We start from the raw sequence: 22,650 nt of genomic DNA on the forward strand, positions 1-22,650 counted from the left end.
TAGTAGTAATGGGGGACTTCAATTACCCGGATATTTGTTGGACGTCAAACTCAGCCAAGAGCATAAGGTCAAACAGATTCCTCACTGGCCTTGCAGACAACTTCATTGTCCAGAAAGTGGGAGAAGCAACAAGAGGAACAGCCATTTTAGATCTGGTCCTAACCAATGTTGATGACCTGGTTAGTGGGGTAGAAGTGGAAGGATCATTAGGCGCGAGTGATCATGCTCTTCTGAAGTTTACTATACAGCGGAAAGGAGCAGCCAAGCATACTAGGACTCAATTTCTTGACTTTAAGAAAGCCGACTTCATAAAACTTAGGGAACTGCTGGGTGAGATCCCATGGACAACAATACTAAAAGGAAAGGGAGTTCATGATGGCTGGGAGTTTGTTAAGAGGGAGATACTAAAAGCACAACGTCAGGCAATACCAATGAGACGGAAACATGGAAGGTGCCTAAAGAAGCCAGGGTGGCTATCTAAAGAACTTTTAACTGAATTAAGATTAAAAAAGGATGTGTACAAAAAATGGAAAAGGGGGGAAACCACCAAAGAGGAATTCAAACAAATAGCCAGCACGTGTAGACACAAAATCAGAAAAGCTAAAGCACAGAATGAACTCAGGCTTGCTAGAGAGGTTAAAAGCAACAAAAAAAGGCTTTTATGGGTATGTTCGTAGCAAAAGGAAGAACAAAGAAACAGTGGGGTCACTCAGAGGAGAAGATGGTGAAACGCAAACAGGGGACACAGAAAGGGCTGAACTCCTCAATGCCTTCTTTGCCTCAGTCTTCTCCGATAAAGAAAACAATGCCCGACCTGAAGAATTTGGAGCAAATGATTCAGCAAAGGAAACACAGCCCAGAATAACTAAGGAGATAGTACAAGAATATTTGGCTAGTTTAGATGTATTCAAGTCTCCAGGGCCAGATGAACTGCATCCAAGAGTATTAAAAGAACTGGCAGATGTGATCTCAGAACCACTGGCAGTCATCTTTGAGAATTCCTGGAGAACAGGTGAAGTCCCGGCAGACTGGAGGAGGGCAAATGTTGTCCCTATTTTCAAAAAGGGGAAAAGAGAGGACCCAAATAATTACCGCCCAGTCAGTCTGACATCAATAGCAGGGAAGATTCTGGAGCAGATCATTAAGCAAACAGTCTGTGAGCACCTAGAAAGGAATGCTGTGATCACCAATAGTCAGCATGGATTTCTGAAAAATAAGTCATGTCAGACTAACCTGATCTCGTTTTTTGACAGAATTACAAGCCTGGTAGATGAAGGGAACGCAGTGGATGTAGCCTACCTTGATTTCAGCAAGGCATTTGACAAGGTGCCCCATGATATTCTTGTAAAGAAGCTGGTAAAATGTGGTCTTGACTATGCTACCACTCAGTGGATTTGTAACTGGCTGACTGACCGAACCCAAAGGGTGCTCATCAATGGTTCCTCTTCATCCTGGAGAAGAGTGACTAGTGGGGTGCCACAGGGTTCTGTCTTGGGCCCGGTCTTATTCAACATCTTTATCAACGACTTGGATGATGGACTCAAGGGCATCCTGATCAAATTTGCAGATGACACCAAACTGGGAGGGGTGGCTAACACCCCAGAGGACAGGATCACACTTCAAAACGACCTTGACAGATTAGAGAACTGGGCAAAAATAAACAAGATGAATTTTAACAGGGAGAAATGTAAAGTATTGCACTTGGGCAAAAAAAATGAGAGGCACAAATACAAGATGGGTGACACCTGGCTTGAGAGCAGTACATGTGAAAAGGATCTAGGAGAGGAAATACTAAGAGAGATTAAGTTATATCAAGTACAATATATGGAATTGATGAACCAACAGATTGAGTGGAAGATAAAGCAAATGAAACAAAAGACATTTGAATCGGCAGATAAGTGTGGCAAACTCCTGGCATGGCAATTGAAGAAAAGGCAGAAACTAAATACAGTTACAAGTCTAGAACTGGATGGAATGAACATATCTAAACCTAATGAAATCAGAAATTGCTTCTTAAGTTATTTTAAAAAGCTCTATACTCAAGGACCGCAAAATGAAGAAGATATAGACAAATTCCTTGACAAATATGGATTACAAAAAATCTCTCATCAGAGTAAGCTGGATCTGAATCAGAGAATATCAGAACAAGAGATAGAGGCTGCCATTCAGAAAATGCAACTGGGCAAATCTCCAGGACCAGATGGACTGACTTCTAGATACTACAAGTCTTTGAAGGAATGGTTGATCCAACCGTTAAAAGAAGTCTGTAATGAAATTTTAGAGGGAAAAAAGGCACCTGAATCGTGGAAAGAAGCGTATATTTCTCTCATACCAAAGACAGAGACTGAAAAGACTCAACTTAAGAACTACCGCCCAATATCACTACTTAATGTGGATTACAAAATTTTTGCAGACATTTTGGCAAAAAGACTTAAAAGAGTGTTGATGGAGAAGATTCATAAGGACCAAGCAGGCTTTCTCCCAAAAAGACACCTATCAGATAATGTAAGGAATATAATAGACATTTTGGAAAAGCTAGAGGTGAATATAAATACTAAAGCAGTATTGATTTTTGTGGACGCGGAGAAAGCCTTTGACAATATTTCTTGGAGTTTTATGATAAAGAATCTTCATGGGATGGGGGTAGGCCAAGGTTTTGAGAATGGTTTGGGTGCAATATACTCAGAACAAAAAGCGAAGTTGATTGTAAATAACGTACTAACTGAGGAACTTAAGATAGAAAAGGGAACACGACAGGGGTGCCCAATTTCCCCATTGCTTTTTATTTCTGTTCTGGAGGTTTTGCTGAACATGATTAGAAATGACCAGCAGGTTAAAGGTGTACAGGTCGGAGCTAAACATTACAAGTTAAGAGCATTCGCAGATGACTTAGTATTGACTTTGCAAGAGCCAAACACTAGCACGAAAAAGGTATTAGAAATAATACAACAGTTTGGCCAGGTAGCTGGATTTATGTTGAATAAACAAAAAACTAAAGTTTTAGGAAAAAATTTAACAGATTTGGAAAAGGAGAAATTCCAAGAGGAGACAGGGTTGACGGTGGTCAAGAAGGTGAAATACCTAGGGGTTTATTTGACATCTAAAAATGTGAATTTGTATAAGGACAATTATGAAAAATGTTGGTCAGAAATTAAAAAAGATCTAGAAATATGGTCAAATTTGAAATTGTCAATGTTAGGCCGAATTGCTGTGATTAAAATGAATGTATTGCCTAGAATGTTATTTTTGTTTCAGACCTTGCAGATTCTCGACAAGATGGAATGTTTCAAGAGGTGGCAGAAAGATATTTCGAAATTTGTCTGGCAGGGCAAAAAGCCCAGAATTAAATTTAAAATATTGACAGACGCTAAAGAAAGAGGGGGTTTTGCCCTGCCGGACTTAAAATTGTACTATGAGGCAGCAGCTTTTTGCTGGCTGAAAGAATGGATGCTCCTCGAGAACACAGACATTTTGGACCTGGAAGGTTTTAACAATGCTTTCGGTTGGCATGCATACTTATGGTATGACAAAGTCAATAGTGCCTTTAAAAATCACATTGTTAGAAAAGCACTGTTTAATGTTTGGATAAGATATAAAGATCTGTTGGAAAACAAAACCCCTAGATGGGTGTCACCAGTGGAGGCCAAAGCAGTGAAGAAACTCAATATGGAGGTCGGATGGCCGAAGTATTGGGAAATTTTAGAACAGGATGGAGATAAGTTGAAATTACAAAGTCATGAGAAATTGAAACATAAAGTACAAAATTGGTTTCAATACCATCAAATAATGGAATTTTTTAAACAAGACAGGAAAATTGGTTTCCAGGTGGAAAAATCAAAACTAGAGACTGAATTGTTAGAACCCAATACTAAGAATTTATCAAGAATGTATAATTTGTTGCTGAAATGGAATACACAGGACGAAACAGTCAAATCGGCTATGATCAAATGGGCACAGGACGTGGGTCATAACATTGTGTCAGCTGACTGGGAATGGTTATGGAACACCGGTATTAAATTTACGGCATGTAATGCCTTAAAGGAAAACATTATGAAAATGGTTTACAGGTGGTACATGACCCCAGTCAAGCTGGCAAAAATTTATCACTTGCCCGATAACAAATGTTGGAAATGTAAGGAGACTGAAGGTACCTTCTATCACCTTTGGTGGACATGTCCAAAGATTAAGGCTTTCTGGGAATTGATCTATAATGAAATGAAAAAGGTACTTAAAAGTACTTTCTATAAAAAACCAGAGGCCTTTCTCTTGGGCATTGTCGGCCAATTGGTGTCAAAGAAGGATAGAACTTTCTTTATGTATGCCACAACAGCAGCAAGAATACTCATCGCAAAGTATTGGAAGACACAAGATCTACCCACTCTGGAAGAATGGCAGATGAAAGTGATGGACTACATGACGCTGGCCGAGATGACAGGCAGAATCCGTGACCAAGGAAAAGAGACGGTGGAAGAAGAATGGAGAAAATTCAAAAGTTATCTTAAGGACTATTATAAACTTGATGAATGTTAGAGTGTTGTGGTTTTCAGGAACAAAGGGATACAGCGATATAAGGTCAGATTATAGAGATAACCAAGATGACAGAGGTTGGAAAGGTTTATTTAGAAGTTGCTAAAAAATACTTTGGACATTGGGATGCAGAAAGGGGGGGTATGGGGGAGTCCCGGAAAAGAAGTTTATGAAAAAATGTTATGAAATTATACGTGTTTGTTGGTTTTTTATGTGTTTGTTTGTGTTTAAAAAATCTGTAAAACCAATAAAAATTTTATATATATAAAAAAAGAAAAGGATCTAGGAGTCTTGGTTGACCACAAACTTGACATGAGCCAACAGTGTGACGCGGCAGCTAAAAAAGCCAATGCAATTCTGGGCTGCATCAATAGGAGTATAGCATCTAGATCAAGGGAAGTAATAGTGCCACTGTATTCTGCTCTGGTCAGACCACACCTGGAGTACTGTGTCCAGTTCTGGGCACCACAATTCAAGAAGGACACTGACAAACTGGAACGTGTCCAGAGGAGGGCAACCAAAATGGTCAAAGGCCTGGAAACGATGCCTTATGAGGAACGGCTAAGGGAGCTGGGCATGTTTAGCCTGGAGAAGAGGAGGTTAAGGGGTGATATGATAGCCATGTTCAAATATATAAAAGGATGTCACATAGAGGAGGGAGAAAGGTTGTTTTCTGCTGCTCCGGAGAAGCGGACATGGAGCAATGGATCCAAACTACAAGAAAGAAGATTCCACCTAAACATTAGGCAGAACTTCCTGACAGTAAGAGCTGTTTGACAGTGGAATTTGCTGCCAAGGAGTGTGGTGGAGTCTCCTACTTTGGAGGTCTTTAAGCAGAGGCTTGACAACCATATGTCAGGAGTGCTCTGATGGTGTTTCCTGCTTGGCAGGGGGTTGGACTCAATGGCCCTTGTGGTCTCTTCCAACTCTATGATTCTATGATTCTAGGACATGAAAGAGATGGAGACCAGGTATCAGGGTCGCTGGGACGCAGTCATGATGGCTGACTACTGTTGGACTCTGAAGAGAGACCTCCCTGCCGCTGAGCATTCCAGGAGTTCCAAGAAACGGAAGTTCAAGCCCTCAAGTTTGAAAAATGGTGAAGCAACATGCAATTTACGTGTACTTAGCTTTATCAATGCCCACCATTCAGTTTACAGTAATCGATGTTTCTATCAGGTAATCAATATATGTTGTTGGAAAAAACATTTTTTTCTCTTAAAAACATATTTAGGATGATATGTGTTGACAAAAATCAGCTGATAATGCCACAAAAATGTAATCGGTTTTGTCACAAGATCTGATTTTTTTTCAAATCAATGTAGCACAAAAACCTGACCTGATGGAGAGAAACGGATGCCATTTCCTGATTCAGCAGTGCAAAAATACCCTAAATCAGTTGTAGAAAACTAGACAACATTCAAAAAGTAAAAAATTGTTGCCCAGTGTTATACTTTAGATATTATTGTATCTGTTGAGTGGATTTCTGTTTAACTTTTATATGTTATTATTATGTTATACTATTCTAAGTAATGGTTGAATGTTGCTATTTTGATGTAGGCTGCCTATTTTAAAGTTATGCTTTGTATTGCATTAGATTCTTAGAAGATGTACATTTTCTGTTTCTTCAGCTTGTAAACCGCCTTGAGTATTGTAAGATAGAAAGGCAGTATACAAATTAAAATTGATGATCATAGAATCCTAGAATCCTAGAGTTGGAATAGACCACAAGGGCCATTGAGTCCAACCCCCTGCCAAGCAGGAAACACCAGCAGAGCACTCCTGACATATGGTTGTCAAGCCTCTGCTTAAAGACCTCCAAAGAAGGAGACTCCACCACACTCCTTGATGATGTTGATGATGACAAAAGTTTTCTTAAACGCTTTCTTTAATTCAGTATATATCATTTCCCAGAACGCTTTTACCACTCCACAGGACCACCACATATGATAAAAGGTACCTTCTTTCCTTTTACATTTCCAGCACAAATTTGAGCTGGTTCTATACATTTGTGCAATTTTACTCAGTGTTAGGTACCAACAGTACATCATTTTCATATAGGTTTCTTTCAACAGAACCGCAAGCCGTAAACTTCATATCCTCATTCCATAACTTTTCCCATGATAAAAATTGTATATTATTGTTAGGATATTTCCGTTCCACCTTAAAAGGGAGCAGGCTGTGAGTCACAGAGTCTGCGTATTAATCATGTGAAATTTGATTTTAATTTATTATGTATACCCCGCCCATCTGGCTGGGTTTCCCCAGCCACTCTGGGCGGCTTCCAAAAGAATATTAAATTACTGTGATACATCAAACATTAAAAGCTTCCCTAATTGCTGATACTGCGTGACTGTGTGACTACGGGAGGTCGATGGATCGTCCGGCAGCCGGCTTGGGGGCTCAGATGGACGTTATCTCCCTGGCAGTATCCCAACAACGGGTTTCGGGCCCAGATTCACGGCACTTACAGGAGAGTAAGACTGCAACAGACTGCTATTAATAAATCAAATTTCACATGAAATGTGTATCTTGTGCAGAGAACAAGGTGAAGGTTGCTCCAAAAGGCAAGGAGTCTAGCAGGGAGGCTTCCAAACCCTACCAGCTAGTTCATGCAGACCTGGTTGGTCCTCTTGCGCCCTCTTTGGGAGGAGCAAGGTACTTCATGGTTCTAATTGATTCTTTTTCCAGGTACATTCATGTATTTATGCTCGAGCAAAAATTGCAAGCGTTTCCTAGGTTCAAAGCATTCTGTGCTTGGCTGGAGAATGCTCACAGTAAACGTATTGGCTGTCTGTTTACTGATCGAGGCGGGGAGTTCATTTCTCAGCAGTTTGAAGCTTTCCTGACTGAGAAGGGAATCCAGCATGACTTGACAACGCCTAGATCGCCATGGATGAATGGGCTTGCGGAGCGAGCAAATCAAACGTTGCTGCAAGGAATGAAAACCTTGTTGCATGATGCCAACCTCCCTGAGAAGTTTTGGGGGGAAGCACTGTCAACGGTAGTTTATACCGTTAATCGCAGACTGTCATACCTATTGGTTGTACTCCGTACGAGAAGATGTTTGGTAAGAAACCGAACGTCAAGCACATGAGAATCTTTGGTTCTGACATGTGGGTACACACCCCACAGAGCAACAAGCTTGGGAAGCGTGGGGCACATGGTTTGTTCATGGGGTACGAAAAAGGTGCATACAGGGTATGGATGACTGACTCTAAATCCATAAAGTTCACAAGGAGTGTTGAGTATAATCCTAAGTGGGGGGGAAATGTGGGAATTTTCCAGAGTTACCCAGAGGAGGATGAAGGTGATGTGAAGAAAGCAGATCATGCTGAGAAAGCTGAGGAAACTGAGGATGATGATGATGATCAGAGTTCGGATTCCAGTTCAGTGGGCGGCGCTGCTGCTGGTGTCAGTGACAGTGATGACACAGCAGACTACAAGAGCGCAAAGGCCTCAGTCAGACCATCTGATGCGTCTGACAATGGACTGGAAGAACCACTGCTCACCATTGGTCACTTTTCTCCTAAGAAAGAGGAGATGAGTCCAGAAGACTTGCGTCTAGTACATAGGTATGAAAGGGCGACCAAAGGCAGACCTCCAAAGAGATTTGCTGATGAGTTTGCTAAGACGGCAACTGCTGTTCTTAGTAGCTCAGAGAAGGTGTGGGAACCTTCAAGCTTCAAAGAGGTTCAGGAGTTAACCTCAAAAGATGCTGAGCCTTGGCTTAATGCCATGAAGGCTGAAGTTGATTCCTTGAACAGGAACCAAACTTGGGAACTGGTACCGGTAGTCCCAGGAATGAGACTGGTTGGCAGCAAATGGGTCTTCTGACAAGGTTGTCAGACACAAAGCCAGATTGGTTGCCAGAGGTTTTTCACAGGTACCAGGACAGGATTACCACGAGACCTACTCACCCACCGTCAAATATGAGAGCATTCGGCTGATGCTCAAGATCGCTGCGGAGGAGAAACTGCATGTTTCCCATCATGACATTAATACAGCTTTTTTGTACGGGATTTTGAACGAGGAGCTGTTTATGCTTCCACCTGATGGGATGCAGATACAGAAGGGAATGGTCTGTAAACTGCGGAAATCCTTATATGGTCTCAAGCAGAGTGCCAGGTGTTGGAACACAAAGCTCACTGAGACATTGCTTTCTCTAGGTTTTCACCAGGGCAAAGCTGATCCGTGTGTGTTTGTCAAGGAGGAGGGGCAAAACAAACTGTATTGTTTATGTTTTGTTGATGATCTTCTGATGTTTTAGAAGAATCAGGCTTTTTACCAAAGCACCCTAGCTCAACTGAAGGAGCACTTTGACATGAAGGATCTTGGTGAGGTATCCAACTATCTTTCTCTGCAGGTGGAGAGGGACCAAGCAGGTAATTTTCTGGTACACCAAACACAGAAAACTGCTGATGTATTAACCAGGTTGAATTTGGTTGATGCAAACCCAGCAGACACACCGATGGTGACAGGTTACCAGGTATACAGTACTGCTGAAGTGTTTTCTGACGCAACGCTGTACAGATGCATTCTAGGCAAGTTGAATTTCATTGCTAGATGCTCAAGACCTGACATTGCTGTAAGCACTAACCTGATTAGCAGACATGCTAACAATCCTACTGTTCAGGATTGAAAAGCTCTGAAGCGCATAGCCCGCTATTTGAAAGGGACTATGCACTACAGGCTGAGGTTCACCAGTCAGAAGACTGGAGGTCTTGAAATCTGCAGATGCAGGTTTTGGAAGTGACACCACGGATGGTACGAGCACTTCTGGAGTATGCTACATGTACAACCACTGCCTGTTTGACTTGTTGTGCAAGAAGCAGACGACAGTGAGCCTAAGTTCCTGTGAAGCAGAACTCAATGCTCTGTCATTTTCACTCATGGATTGTGAATGGTTGATGCAACTGTTTAAGGACATCGGGGTTTCTGTGAAATGTCCTATACAAGTGTATCAAGACAATAGATCCTGTTTGACTTTGCTGAACTTGGAGGGTTGCAAGCAAAGGACCAAGTACTTGCAGATTAAGCTACATCGTGCAAGAGAGTGTATTCAGAAAGGACTCATTCAGGTGTCCTACATGCCAGGAAATGAAATTCCTGCTGATCTGTTGTCTAAGGTTGTTAACAGAGAACTTAAGGTTTACGTACAAAGGTTGCAATTGGGTTGAACCACAGGTACTACAGGTTACACGGAAAGGGGGAGGATGTTAGGATATTTCCATTCCACCTTAAAAGGGAGCAAGCTGTGAGTCACAGAGTCTGCGTATTTCCTGTCACAGGATGTTTATGTTTGCTATTGCTTTCGTTTTCTCTGTCTGTGCTTGAACGCTGAAGCAGACGGTCATGTCTTTTCTTTGTTCTGACCAATGTTGAATAAACTGTAAATATGCTCTCCTGCTATGCATCTTTTGCTGTGTGGATTCTGCTGAAAGAGTGTGCACCAGCCTAGGAATGTGGCAATCTGTTTCTAAGGCTTCGTGCCGCTAATTGCTGATACTGCGTGACTACGGGAGGTCGATGGATCGTCCGGCAGCCGGCTTGGGGGCTCAGATGGACGTTATCTCCCTGGCATTATCCCAACCAAAGTCTCTTGCCCATCACTGCTTTAACTTCATCATTTTTAGTATACCATTCTAGGGAGATCGCCTGCTCTTGATGGGGTTACACTTCATAGCTTGGGGGTCTTCCTGGATCCTTTCCTGTCGCTCCAGGCTCAGGTGGCCTCCGTGGCCCAGAGTGCCTTCCATCAGCTTCGGCTGGTGGCCCAACTACACCCCAGTCTGGACAGGGATCACCTAACTACTGCTGTTTATGCTCTGGCAACCTCAAGGTTAGATTACTGCAATGCGTTCTACGTAGGGCTGCCTCTGAAGACGGTTCGGAAACTTCAGCTGGTGCAGAATTCAGCAGCCAGGTTGCTCACCGGAGCAAGACGGCTTGAACATATTATAACAATCCTGGTCCGACTGCACTGGGTGCCAATTCAGTGTGCTGGTTTGACCTATAAAGCCTTAAATAGCTCAGGACCGCAATTCCTCAAGGACCGCCTCTCTCCCTATGAACCTACCCGGACCCTGAGATCATCTTCTGAGGCCCCTCTTCGTGTCCCTCCTCCTTGAGAGGTCCGGAGGGTGGCAGCACAGGAACGGGGCCTTCTCTGCAGTGGCTCCCCATGTGAAGAATGCTCTCCCCAGGGAGGTTCCCCCAAGCGCCTTCGATATACACCTTTAGGCACCGGGCAAAAATGTTCCTTTTTAACCAGGCCTTTGGTTGATTTGTCTGACATCCTATGGCCTTTTAAAATGTGTTTGGGGGGAGGGTTTATTGGGTGGTTATTGTTTTTATTTTGATTATTCTGTGGTTTTATATTCTGGTTTTATTCTGTGAATTGCCCTGAAAGCCTGCAGGCATAGGGCGGTATGTAAATTTAATTCAGTGGTAGCTCGGGTTACATACGCTTCAGGTTACAGACTCCGCTAACCCAGAAATAGTACCTTGGGTTAAGAACTTTGCTTCAGGATGAGAACAGAAATCGTGTTCTGGTGGCGCGGCAGCAGCAGGAGGCCCCATTAGCTAAAGTGGTACCTCAGGTTAAGAACAGTTTCAGGTTAAGAACGGACCTCCAGAACGAATTAAGTTCTTAACCTGAGGTACCACTGCAAATAAGTAGAATGTCTCCTCCCAGGATTCTTTCCCCCTCTGGATAAACAGCTCCTGCTGAAGTTGCAGGGGGGCAGCGAGAGTGGCAGTAGCAGACCCAGCACCCCCCTCTTGCGCCCCAGAGGCGCTTGCTCTGAAGGGGAAGGGGAGGCCAAGGCAGCCCCCCTTTTCCTGCTCAGTCCAACACGTGGACCTTCCCTTCCTCTGTTGGGTGAGGAAGGACCGCTGGACGGTCAAGTCCCATCAAAGGCGACTGGGGCGCAGAGCTCATCTCGCTTTGGGCTGAGGGAGCCCATGTTGGTCCGCAGACAGGTTTTCGGGTCATATGGGCAGCAGGACTGAACCGCTTCTGGCCAGAGCGCACAGAAACACCACAGTGGTACCTATTTCTCTTCTTGCGCTGGTGTGCTTTCGAACTGCTAGGTTGGCAGGAGCTGGGACAGAGCAAGGGGAGCTCAGTCATGGGGACTGGAACCACAGACCTTCCGCTGGGCAGCCCAAGTCTCAGTGGCTTATAGACCACAGAACCCGCTGCACCCCACAACCTGTCCATAGTTGTCAACCTTCCCTTTTTTGCAGGAAATTCCCCTATTCCAGCGCCACTTCCCACTACTATCTCGGATTGTTAGATCTCCCATAGACTGTCCCTGGGACAGGGGAGGCTGCGGATCCCTTCTTTTCAAATCAGAAAGTTGACAGCTATGGCAGGATCCCGGGCCGGATGGGTCCCCTTTGGCGCGAGGCACCTGCCCCAGGGCTCTTCCTGGTTTCTGAGGAGTCCTGCATGGAGCCTCCAGGGCCAGAGCCAGTCTACCTTAGAGTGGCAAAAGGCGCTCTCCTCCTGGGTGCCATTCTGGGCACAGGATCCTGGGCCGGATGTGTCCCCCTTGGCGCAATGCACCTGCCTCAGAGATCTTCCTGGTTTCCGAGGAGTCCTGCATGGAGCCTCCATGGACAGAGCCAGTCTATCTTAGAGGGCAAAAGGCGCTCTCCTCCTGCTTGGGGCGCCTGGGTGCCACTGTGGGCGCAGGATCCTGGGCCGGATGGGTCCCCTTTAGCGCGAGGCACCTGCCTCGGGGCTCTTCCTGGTTTCTGAGGAGTCCTGCATGGAGCCTCCAGGGCCAGAGCCAGTCTACCTTAGCGGGCAAAAGGCGCTCTCCTCCTGGGTGCCACTGTGGGCGCAGGATCCTGGGCCGGATGGGTCCCCCTTGGCACGATGCAGCTTCCTCAGAGCTCTTCTTGCATGGAGCCTCCATGGACAGAGCCAGTCTACCTTAGAGTGGCAGAGCACAAGGCAGGGAGGAAGATGCTCTCCTCCTGCTTGGGGGCGCAGGGTCCTGGGCCGGATGGGTCCCCTTTGGCACAATGCCCCTGCTTGGGGCGCCTTGGTGCCGGATTGCTAGACCTCCCCTAGCCTGTCCCCGGGACAGGGGAGGCTGCTGCTCCCTTGTCCGCTCTGGCCCTCCTGACTGGAGCCCTGGCCCCCGAGGCCGGACACTGCACCCCCTCCAGGCCCCCCCCGCCCTTTCTTCTGCCCTGCCCATCCCGGGGGGGGGGGAGGGGGCTCCTCTTTCTCCTTCTCGCCAGGCCAGGCAAGGGTTAAGAGCAGCTGCGCCCCTTTCCTAGAGAGGACAGGAAGTGACGGAGGCGGGTCTTCCGTATCCCCTCCCCGGCCCCCTCTTGTCTCCTCCGGTGAGTCTCCTCTCTCGTCTCGGGGTCCCGGGATGCCGGGCGGGGCTGGGTCAAGGAGGGACCCCCATTCAGGGGGAAGGAGGCCGAGGGGAGGCAGCCCTGCTTGGCCCTCGGCAGGACGGGAGGGAGCCCAAGCCGGGCTCAGAGCGGCTCCCAAGAAGACAGTGGGACCTGCTCCCCCTCCGGCCCCCCCCCCAAAGGAGACCAGCTGTACCTCGGGTTCAGAACTCGGCTTCAGGAGGAGAACAGAAATCGTGCTTCAGGTTCAGAACAGGTTCAGGTTCAGAACGGACCTCCGGAACGAATTAAGCTCTTAACCCAAGTAATTTCGTTGTCCCCGAGAGGGGGCAATGACAATAAAGATATTATTATTATTATTATTATAAAACCCGAGGTACCACTGTAATTAATAATAATCGTAATAATTTCCTTCTTCACCCCCCGCCCCCCTGGCCGGCTTTCCCCAGCCACTCTGGGCGCCTTCCAGAACATAGTTTCAGAAATCCACAAAACTTCCCTCGCCTCTCGCGCAGAGCTCCTCCGGATGCAGGCGACGCCTCAGCTGCCTTTCGCCCCCCATTCAGACGTGCACAAGATGGGCCGAGATCTCCGCAGCCCGGGGTCAGGATGGGGGCTCTTGGTTCGTGTGAATGGGTTCAAACCAAGCCAGGAACAAAGGGGAAAGAGGCCAGAAGGGAGTGAGAGCAGTTCCCAAGGCCCCCCAAGCGCCAGGTCAGGAGCGCCTCTGGCTGGGCGGAGATGCAGCCTCCTCGAGAGTCATTTTCCTCCTCTGGGGGAAGGCGGGAGGAGCCGGTGATTGACAGCCCAGCCAGGCCGGAGTGGGGGTGCAGTTCCCCCGAAAGGCCACCAGGGGGCCGGAGCCTCTCTCTCTCTGATTGGCTGCCCAGCCAGTCAAAGGGGCGGAGCCAGCACTTTGGGCGGGAAAAGAAAAGGCGCCGTTTCTGAGGGAGTTTTGAGTCAGGGATTATTATGGCTATTATTTGGTCATTTCTCCCCCTCTTGTCTGGCTGGGCTCCCCCAGCCACTCTGGGCAGCTTCCAGCTCATATAAAGCCATAATAAAGCGTCGAGCCTGAAAAGCGAAGCTTCCCCAAAGAGGGCCTTCAAGTGAGACAGGGCTCCTTGGGAGAGAGAGAGAGAGGCAGAAAGAGGGATTGGGACCCAGGCCTGGACGGAGGGAGAAGTGGCTCTGGATGGAGCCTCTCGGAGGAGGAGAAGCTGGTCTCTGGCCAGAGAAAGAGCTGGTGGAGCCTGTGGGGAAGGCAGGCAGGCAGGCAGGCAGGCGGATGGACGGACGGGCGTCCCATGGGGGGCTGAGTCTGGGGCAGGAGAGGAGAAGCCGGGGGAAGAGCCTCTGAACCAGAGCTGCCCACTTTCAGATTGGAAAAGAAGGGGGGATCCGCAGCCTCGAAAAGAAGGGATCCGCAGCCTCGAAAAGAAGGGATCCGCAGCCTCGAAAAGAAGGGATCCGCAGCCTCGAAAAGAAGGGATCCGCAGCCTCGAAATGAAGGGATCCGCAGCCTCGAAAAGAAGGGATCCGCAGCCTCCCCTGTCCCAGGGACAGTCGACGGGAGATCTAACAATCCGGGATCGCAGCGGGAAGCGGCGCTGGAATAAGGGAATTTCCCTCCAAAAAAGGGGAGGTTGACAGCTATGGTCTGACCGGGGTCTCCTTCTTCCCGTCAGGAGGGGAGAAGGGGATCCCGAAGGAGAAGGGGACCCCGAGGTCGGTGATCTTATTGGGAAAGACCTGAGAGAGTCGGGTCAAGGACGAATAGCTCCCTTCTCTGGAGGCAAAGAATGAGGCGGCGCCCAAAGCTTTTCACGGAAATGCTTGCCATTACTGTAGCCTTTCTAGGCCTTTTAAACCATGGGTAGGAAAATGTTGCACCCGAGCCGGGACGAAAAGGAGCCAAAGGACACCAAGGGAAAGAGTTTTTATTCTGCCAACCCGGGTGGGCAGAGGAGCAAGTCACAAAACAAGCCCAAAGTTCACAGCCATTGCACATAGTTTTTATATCCCCTTCCAGTTCCCTCCCCTTTCCTCCTCCTCCTTCCAGAGTCCTGCCCATGAGTTCCTCTGAGCATGAACAGAAAGCTCCTGTCTTGGGACCATTTTTGGACTTTTCCCAGAAAGGGGGTGAAAGGGTTTCAGACAAGGGACTCTGTTCTCTCCCTGGTTGCCATCTTTTTCAGTTCCAGCAAGCGGAATGCTTAGCTAAGGCGTTTTGTCTTAGAGGAAAATGCAGTTTTTTAAAATGCTAGAGGCGAGGCTCTTGAGGCCTGGCTGGGGGGGGGGGGATTCACAGACAGTTTTAGGGCTTTTTGGAGTAACCCTAACTGTTCCCCTTCATTACTAGGGAAAGGAGCAGCAACGCCGGGAAGCATTTGGCCCCCTCTTTGCCCCCCCCCAACATCTCCCTCAAGTGGAAGAACCGATTTGGAGAGACGCTGTGCCTGTACTACTGTGTTTAGGCCTGTGACATATTTCCGTTTATTCTACCTGAAAGAATGCCTCTCCTGACCCAACTTTCTTTCAGCCTCAGACTGCAAATCACTAGGTCTTCCCTCAGAAACCCCCCCCCCCGACAGCCTGTGGCAAAGGGTAGAAATTTGGTGGGGCCACGATAATGAGTCTGCGACATATGAGTTGGTGCTTAGCGGTGGGCTCTGCTCCAGAGGCTCCTCAGAGATTGGGGTCCAAGTGAACCCCTCATGTCAGCACCTTGAACGGAGCCCCATTGTTGTGGGGACTCAGTGAGGAGGGGTAGAAATGCCATTAATAAAGGGAGCCCAGCCAATCATCTGGGAGCCGCCAGATGGGTCTGGCATGACGTGTTTTCGAGAAACCCCTGCTGGGTCTTAGTAATCACAGCATCCTTTTCTCAGTCCTCACAGACTGACGGTTTAATGATCTGTTCTAGGACCTTCCCTGGTTGCCTGGTATCAATCTCAAGCTCACCGGTCAGTAGTTTTTCCTGTTTTTGAAGATGGGGGACAACATTTGCCCCCCTCCAGTCTGCAGGAGCCTCTCCTGTTCTCCAAGAATCTTCAGAGCTCTAGATGAAGGCTCTGAGCTTACATCCACAAGCTCCTTCACTACCTTGGATGCATCTCAGCAGGTCCTGGAGATCTGAATTCACTTGAAGAAGCCAGGTGTCCAGTTCCTCCCTCTTTTCCTGGACTGCTGGACTGCAGCTCCTTGCATCATTTATTCTTTGATTACTAGGCTGGGCATCACTTTCCTTATGCAGCCACACTGTTTTCCTTAGATGCCTCTCACTTTTCTTTCCTGTTGGCACTGCCCACATTTGGGCCTTCAATATTTCACCTTGAAGAAGCTCCCATTTATTTCAGTATTGCAGAACATAGGATCTCGCCCAGTATCTCCTTAAGTTTCTTTTAATTGCCCACCTTAAAGTGAATTCCTGACTACACTCAGCTTGCGTTTCCCTCTGTCTCAGGGGAGGACATGATCACTTCCTCCCAAGTTTCCCAGTAGTTCCACTTGGTTGATCAGTTCCCATCTGTGGTTGAGGACTAGATCCAAGACAGATGATCCCCTTCTTGTTTCTTCCACCTTCTGGGTCATGAAATTGTCAGTGAGGCAATTCTGCATGGTCGCTTTCCTTAGACCAGGGCTAGACGCTTCCTTCTCTTTCTTCTTCCTTTTTTCCTGTTAATGAAGGTTCAGAGTCAGGGCAGTGGTGCAGTCCAGCCCTGGTTCCTAGCAAGACTCAGCCACGCTTGCTCAGGAAACATTTCTCTTCTCCTGACCATGTATCAGTCTGATAACAGACCAATATGTTTGCTTTGTAGAATTTGCTAGCACCTCTAGATCGGACCATCGGAACTTGGAAGAAGACGAAAGGATTCCTTCGGATCTCTTGGAGGCTTCATGAGAGCCCAGATGGATGAGCAAGACTCAGCTGGCCCTGAAGCAGGAGGAGGCCCTGCCCTCCAAACTGGGAGCAGTGGGGAATTATGGGAAAACTCAGTGCAGAAGATCCTGGGTGAGGAGGACACCCTCTGCTCAGAGGTGCAGAGCCAGCAGTTGACACAGTTCTGCTCTCAGGAGGCCAAAGGACCCCGAGAGGCTTGCGGCCGACTCCACCACCTCAACTGTCGGTGGCTGAAGCCAGAAAGTCATACGAAAGCTCAGATGCTGGACCTGGTGATCTTGGAGCAGTTCCTGGCTGTCCTTCCGCTGGAGATGGAGAGCTGGGTGAGGGACTGTGGAGCAGAGACCAGTTCCCAGGCTGTAGCCCTGGCCGAAGGTTTCCTCCTGAGTCAGGCAGAGGAGAGAAAGCAGGCAGAGCAGCAGGTGAGAGAGACTTTCCTCTGGAAACTCCCAAGGGGCTCCAAGCAAGACAAGGGAGCCTTCCAAGATGCTCTCCTAACGGCTCGTCCTCTTTGGAGAAGCAAGGGATGAGATCTGATCCCCTAAAGTGTTTGCTCCAATCATTCCTTTTCTAATCCTTCTCCCCATTCTCTGTTTTAAATCCTTGTCACTCTTTCAGGAAAAGGATCTCTTTGCAGAAATGGGCCTGGATTCCTGTGAGGCAGAAAAGACTCCGTTGGACGCCAGAGGGAGGCCACTGGGTAAGGAGGAACTCGTCTTTCTTCTCATTCTGTGCATCTTGAAACTAATCTTTGGGTTCTGTTCATCTTTGGGGGGGAGGCACTTGGGGCCAAGAGCCCAAAGGAGGGCAGATGTATTTTGAAGAACACAAAATTGAAATGGGTACAATGTCAAAATGCACTCCACAAGCAAGACCTTTTCCATGGCACATCTATGGCACTTATCTCTAAGTGCTGAACCTCTAGTTACAGGTAGGTAGCCGTCTTGGTCTGCCGTGGTTGAAACAATATAAAAAAATTCATTCTAGTAGCACCTCATAGACTAATTAAGTTTGTTATTGGTATGAGCTTTCATGTGCATGCACACTTCTTCAGATACACTGAAACAGGTTTCTGAAAGAGACTTCTGTTTCAGTGTGTCTGAAGAAGTGAGAGACGCAGGACCTGATGGCTTCCCTTTGACTTTTGTCTCTCGTCTCTTGCAGGTGACCAAAGGATGCCCCCCGCACACGAAAGCTCATACCCATAACAAACTTAGTTGGTCTCTAAGGTGCTACTGGAAGGAATTTTTTTATGCTGAACCTCTGAGAGACGCAGGAGCTGATGGCTTCCCTTTGACTTTTGTCTCTCGCAGGTGACAGACGGATGCCCCCCAGACCTCCTCATCCATCTTTTCATGAGAACGGAGGAGAAGCAGTAGCTGTGGAAACAGATCTGGTATGGGGAAAGAGCTTTGTGGGGAAAGAGTCAGAGGAGTGGGGCAGCCAGGGAGCCTGTGGGCCGGAAAGAATTTCTCCTCCTCTGGGCTTCTGTCAAAGCCTCTGTCCTGAACAAAGATGGACAATGCCATTCAGGAAGGTTTATGTGCTGACAGGAATGAACAGCCATCTCTCCTTAACTGGGCTTCGGAATGTCACTATTTTTATGATTTATCAGTAGCTGCAGTTATATTTCTATATTGAACTAATCAGGCTTCTAAGCAGTTGAGAAGCTTCCAAGAAGTTGAGAAGCCATAACAAACAGTGGCCGGGATTCACCTCAGCAGCCCCATCAGCTGAAGAAGGGGAATCCCCCTTCTCCCCCTCTTTGTGCCCCCATGAGCCCCTTGAAGTTGGCTGTAGGGCAGAGGGAGGGTCCCATCGCCCCCCAAGCATCGCACAGCGGGAGTAGAGAAGGGATCGTTCTGTCTGGCAGACAGGAATACTTCCACAGACAGAATGATTTGAAGAACAGCATGCGGAGTTCCACCCATTCACACAAGGATTAATACCCATCATTAGAATGCACAGTAAAATAATTCAATTGAAATGCTAAAATAGGCATCCAGACCTAAAACGTGCAGCTAAATAACCCCATGAAAGAACACAACAAGGAATGGGCAGAAAACAACTGAGCAATGTATAGTGGATAATCTTTATGCTGTCTCAGAAGAGGACCTTTTTCCTTTTCCTTCAGGGTCCTCTGTGCTTTGAAGATGTCGCTGTGTATTTCACAGAGGAGGAGTGGGCGTTGCTGGATCCTGACCAGAGAGCTCTGCATAAGGACGTCATGGAGGACAATCGTGCGACTGTGGATTCTCTCAGTAAGGATTCCTGCTGGACTATAATATATGTTTTGAAATACACCCACACACCCAAACCCACAGACCCCTACCTCCACCTGTGAGAATCCTGCAATATTTTGATGGCGCTTGACAGCATCTGGGATTCTCCTTCCCCACAGCTCACCTTGAATCTACTGTTCTGTCTACAAATATTCTTGCCCCACATATGCCTTTTTAAACCATGACCAGGCTGGTCTGAGCTGCCCAGAGCTTCTTGAATGTAACCTTCCATGTGTTGGCAGAAGAAGTAGCAGCTTCTGTGAGGTTTTCTGTTTTTGCTTTGGTCACTTTCTGGTTGACCAAAGAGACAACTGGCCTTGCAGATGGAGGAGATTCCATGATTAGGCCAAACAAGATCCTTGCCGGAAGATGCCAGGCTGTTTGAATCTCAGGTTCCCATCAATCTGTGTGTCAAGGAGAGTCAACAAAGGCAGTGAACCCTGTAGTAAGACCTCAGATCTAAGTCCCTTCCGTTCTTCATCGATCACAAACATGTTGGTTTAAAGCAGAGTCCCGTGCCCAGCGGAAGGATGAGGAGTACGTGCTGCATACTCTATATTGCTTTATTTATAGTTCAAAGCTGGTATATTACAGAAAGACATCTTGCCTCTGCCGGAGCAGAAAATGCATCCTCTCTCCTCGACAGCTCGGAGAGAATCACTCAGTGAAACTGCAAAGAACAGTGAAAAACAGGAAACCAGTGTACGTCACATCCAGTCTCCCTTTCCCGTGAGAAACTCCAACAGTACAGACTGTGGAATGTAAACACCTGTCTCGTGACAAGCCCTTTCGCTGCACAGTGAAGGAAAGCAGAAACCAACATCCTCCCCCTTTCTGTGAACATCACTGGGCAGCGTGTTCGTACAATATCAGTACAAACCCAACTTCTGCACATAGATACAGTGTTGATCCCTTGATACAATCTTGGACAATACATCAGCAGGAATTTCATTACCTGGCATATAGGACACCGTTACGAGTCCCTTCTGAATACATTCCCTAGCATGCTGCAACTTTAATTGCAAGTGCTTCGTGCTTTGCTTACAACCTTCAGACTTCAGCAAAGCCAAACATGCTTTGTTGTCCTGGTAAACCTGGATTGGACATTTGACAGGAATTTTCATATATTTGCACAATTGTACTAACCATTCACAATCCTTAAGTGAATAAGACAGTGCATTCAGTTCAGCTTCACAAGTACTTAAGCTAACTGTTGTTTGCTTCTTGCATGACCAATCAAACAGACCCTGATTGTACATGTAGCAAACTCCAGGCGTACTTTTCCTGTCTGTAGTGTCACTTCCAAAACTTGCATCTGCAAATATCTCAAGACCACCAGACTTCTGATTGTTAAATCTCAGTCTGTAATGCATAGTGCCTTTCAAATACCGCGCTATGCGTTTCAGAGCTTTCCAATCCTTGACACTAGGATTGTTGACTTGTCTGCTTAGCAAATTACAGCTAACAGCAATGTCTGGTCTTGAACATCTGGCAATGAAGTTTAGCTTGCCTAGCACACTTCTGTACAGTGTAGTGTCAGAAAATGCTTCTTCAGTGTCATCTACCTGATAACCTGTTGTCATCGGTGTGTCTACAGGGTTAGCATCCATCAGGTTTAGTTTGCTTAACACATCAGCAATTTTCCGTGACTGGTGTACTAGAATGTTACCATCTTGATCTCTCTCTATTTCCAGAGATAGGTAGTTGTTTACCTCACCAAGATCTTTCATGTCAAAGTGCTCTTTCAGTTGAGCTAGGGCGTTATTGTACATTGCGACATCTTTCCAAAAGAATAATAAATCATCAACATAAAACAAACAGTACAGTTTCTTTTGCCCCTCCTCTTTGACAAATACACATGGATCAGCTTTCCCTTGCTGAAAACCTAGAGAAAACAATACTTCAGTGAGTTTTGTGTGCCAACACCGTGCACTTTGTTTGAGACCATAAAGGGATTTCTTCAGAGCACAAACAAATCCCTGTTTTACCTGTACGCCATCAGGTGGAAGCATATAAAGTGATTCATCTAGAGATCCGTACAGAAAAGCTGTATTAATATCATGGTGACTAATGTGTAGATTTTCCTCTGCAGCTAGCTTGAGCATAAGCCTAATGCTTTCATACCTCACTGTGGGTGAGTAGGTCTCATGATAGTCTTCACCTGGTACCTGTGCAAAACCTCTGGCTACCAATCTGGCTTTGTGTCTGACTATCTTGCCATTTTGATCTGTCTTCGCTTTGAAAACCCATTTACTTCCAAGCAGTTTCATTCCTGGAACTACTGGAACTAGCTCCCATGTTTTGTTCCTTTCTAAGGAATCAAGCTCAGCCTTCATGGCATTTAACCATGGCTCAGCTTCCTTTGAATCCAAACCCTGGATTTCTTGGAAACCTGAAGGTTCAAATACCTTCTTGGAGCTTTTAACAGCTGTTACTGCTATCGTAGCAAACTCATCAGCAAATCTCTTTGGAGGTCTGCCTTTTGTGGCTCTCTGTGACCTGCGAATTAGCCTTAAGTCTTCAACACTCTCCCTTCTTAGGAGAAAAACGACCTATTGTGAACAATGGTTCCTCCAATTCTTGATCAGAGCTTTCAGAGGGTCGCATAGAGGCTTTTGCACTCTTGAAATCCTCCGAATCACCCGATTCAGTTTCAGATTCAGACTCAGAACCTTCATCAGTGGGTGTGGGTTGTTGTGGTTGCTTTTGACTATCCTCAGTCTCGTCACCGTCATCAGGATAACATTGGAAAATTCCCACATTCTCCCCCCACTTTGCATTGTACTCAACACTTCTCGTGAGCTTAATTGTCTTAGAGTCAGTCATCATTATTCTGTAAGACCCTTTCTGATAACCTAGAAAGATACCATGCAATCCACGCTTGTCTAACTTGGAGCTTTGTGGTTAGTGAACCCACATGTCAGAACCAAAAATTTTCATGTGTTTGATGTATGGCTTCTTGCCAAACATCTTCTCATAGGGGGTACAACCAATCGCTGAAGATAACCTGCGATTGTAACTGTTAACAAAACACGAGAGAGATTCGGCCCAATAACTCTCTGGAAGATTGGCATCATGCAGCAAGGTTTTTAACCCTTGAAGCAATGTCTGATTTGCCCGTTCCGCAAGTCCATTCTGCCATGGCGAGCGAGGACTAGACAAATCGTGTTGAATTCCTTTCTCAGTTAGAAAAGCTTCAAACTGCTGAGAAGTGAATTCTCCCCCGCGATCACTGAAAAGAGTCTTTATCTTCTTACCATGCACATTTTCCAACCAAGCACAGAATTCCTTGAACCTAGGAAAAGCCTCTGATTTCTGCTTGAGATTATACACAAAAATATATCTAGAAAATGCATCAATGAGAACCATGAAGTACCTATTTCCACCCAAAGAGGGCGCTAGTGGTCCAACCAAATCAGCATGAACAACCTGGTATGGTTCCGTAGCTTGCCTACTAGACACCTTACCTTTCGCAGCCATTTTCACCTTGTTTGCTGCGCATGCTTTGCACTTCATGTGGTACCTGCAGGGTTTAATAGTCATACCTTCAACCAA

The 22,650-nt window shown here is 46.7% G+C and overlaps 2 protein-coding genes across 3 annotated transcripts in view; both read left to right on the top strand.

Moving 5' to 3' along the window:
* LOC310702585 (uncharacterized protein) overlaps positions 1-22,650 on the top strand; it is a 109,279-nt gene that overhangs the window by 81,479 nt on the left and 5,150 nt on the right. Inside the window, exon 5 of the mRNA XM_083494383.1 lies at positions 18,948-19,074. Coding sequence (XP_083350509.1) covers positions 18,948-19,074 — 127 coding nt within the window. The remainder of the gene's footprint in view (positions 1-18,947; positions 19,075-22,650) is intronic.
* The window catches only part of LOC310702553 (uncharacterized protein), an 86,403-nt gene continuing 77,358 nt past the window's right edge, over positions 13,606-22,650 (top strand). The window contains exons 1-3 of one of the 2 annotated variants that reach the window (XM_083494291.1): positions 13,606-13,623; positions 16,731-17,235; positions 17,432-17,513. In XM_083494291.1, coding sequence (XP_083350417.1) covers positions 16,810-17,235; positions 17,432-17,513 — 508 coding nt within the window. In that variant the 5' untranslated portion in view covers positions 13,606-13,623; positions 16,731-16,809. Of the gene's footprint in view, positions 13,624-16,730; positions 17,236-17,431; positions 17,514-22,650 lie in introns of those variants that run through there. The other variant, XM_083494296.1, reaches the window with a different exon arrangement.

The sequence above is a fragment of the Podarcis liolepis genome, assembly GCF_965112155.1.
Source record: "Podarcis liolepis genome assembly, chromosome: 3".
In the NCBI taxonomy this organism is placed as follows: domain Eukaryota; kingdom Metazoa; phylum Chordata; class Lepidosauria; order Squamata; family Lacertidae; genus Podarcis; species Podarcis liolepis.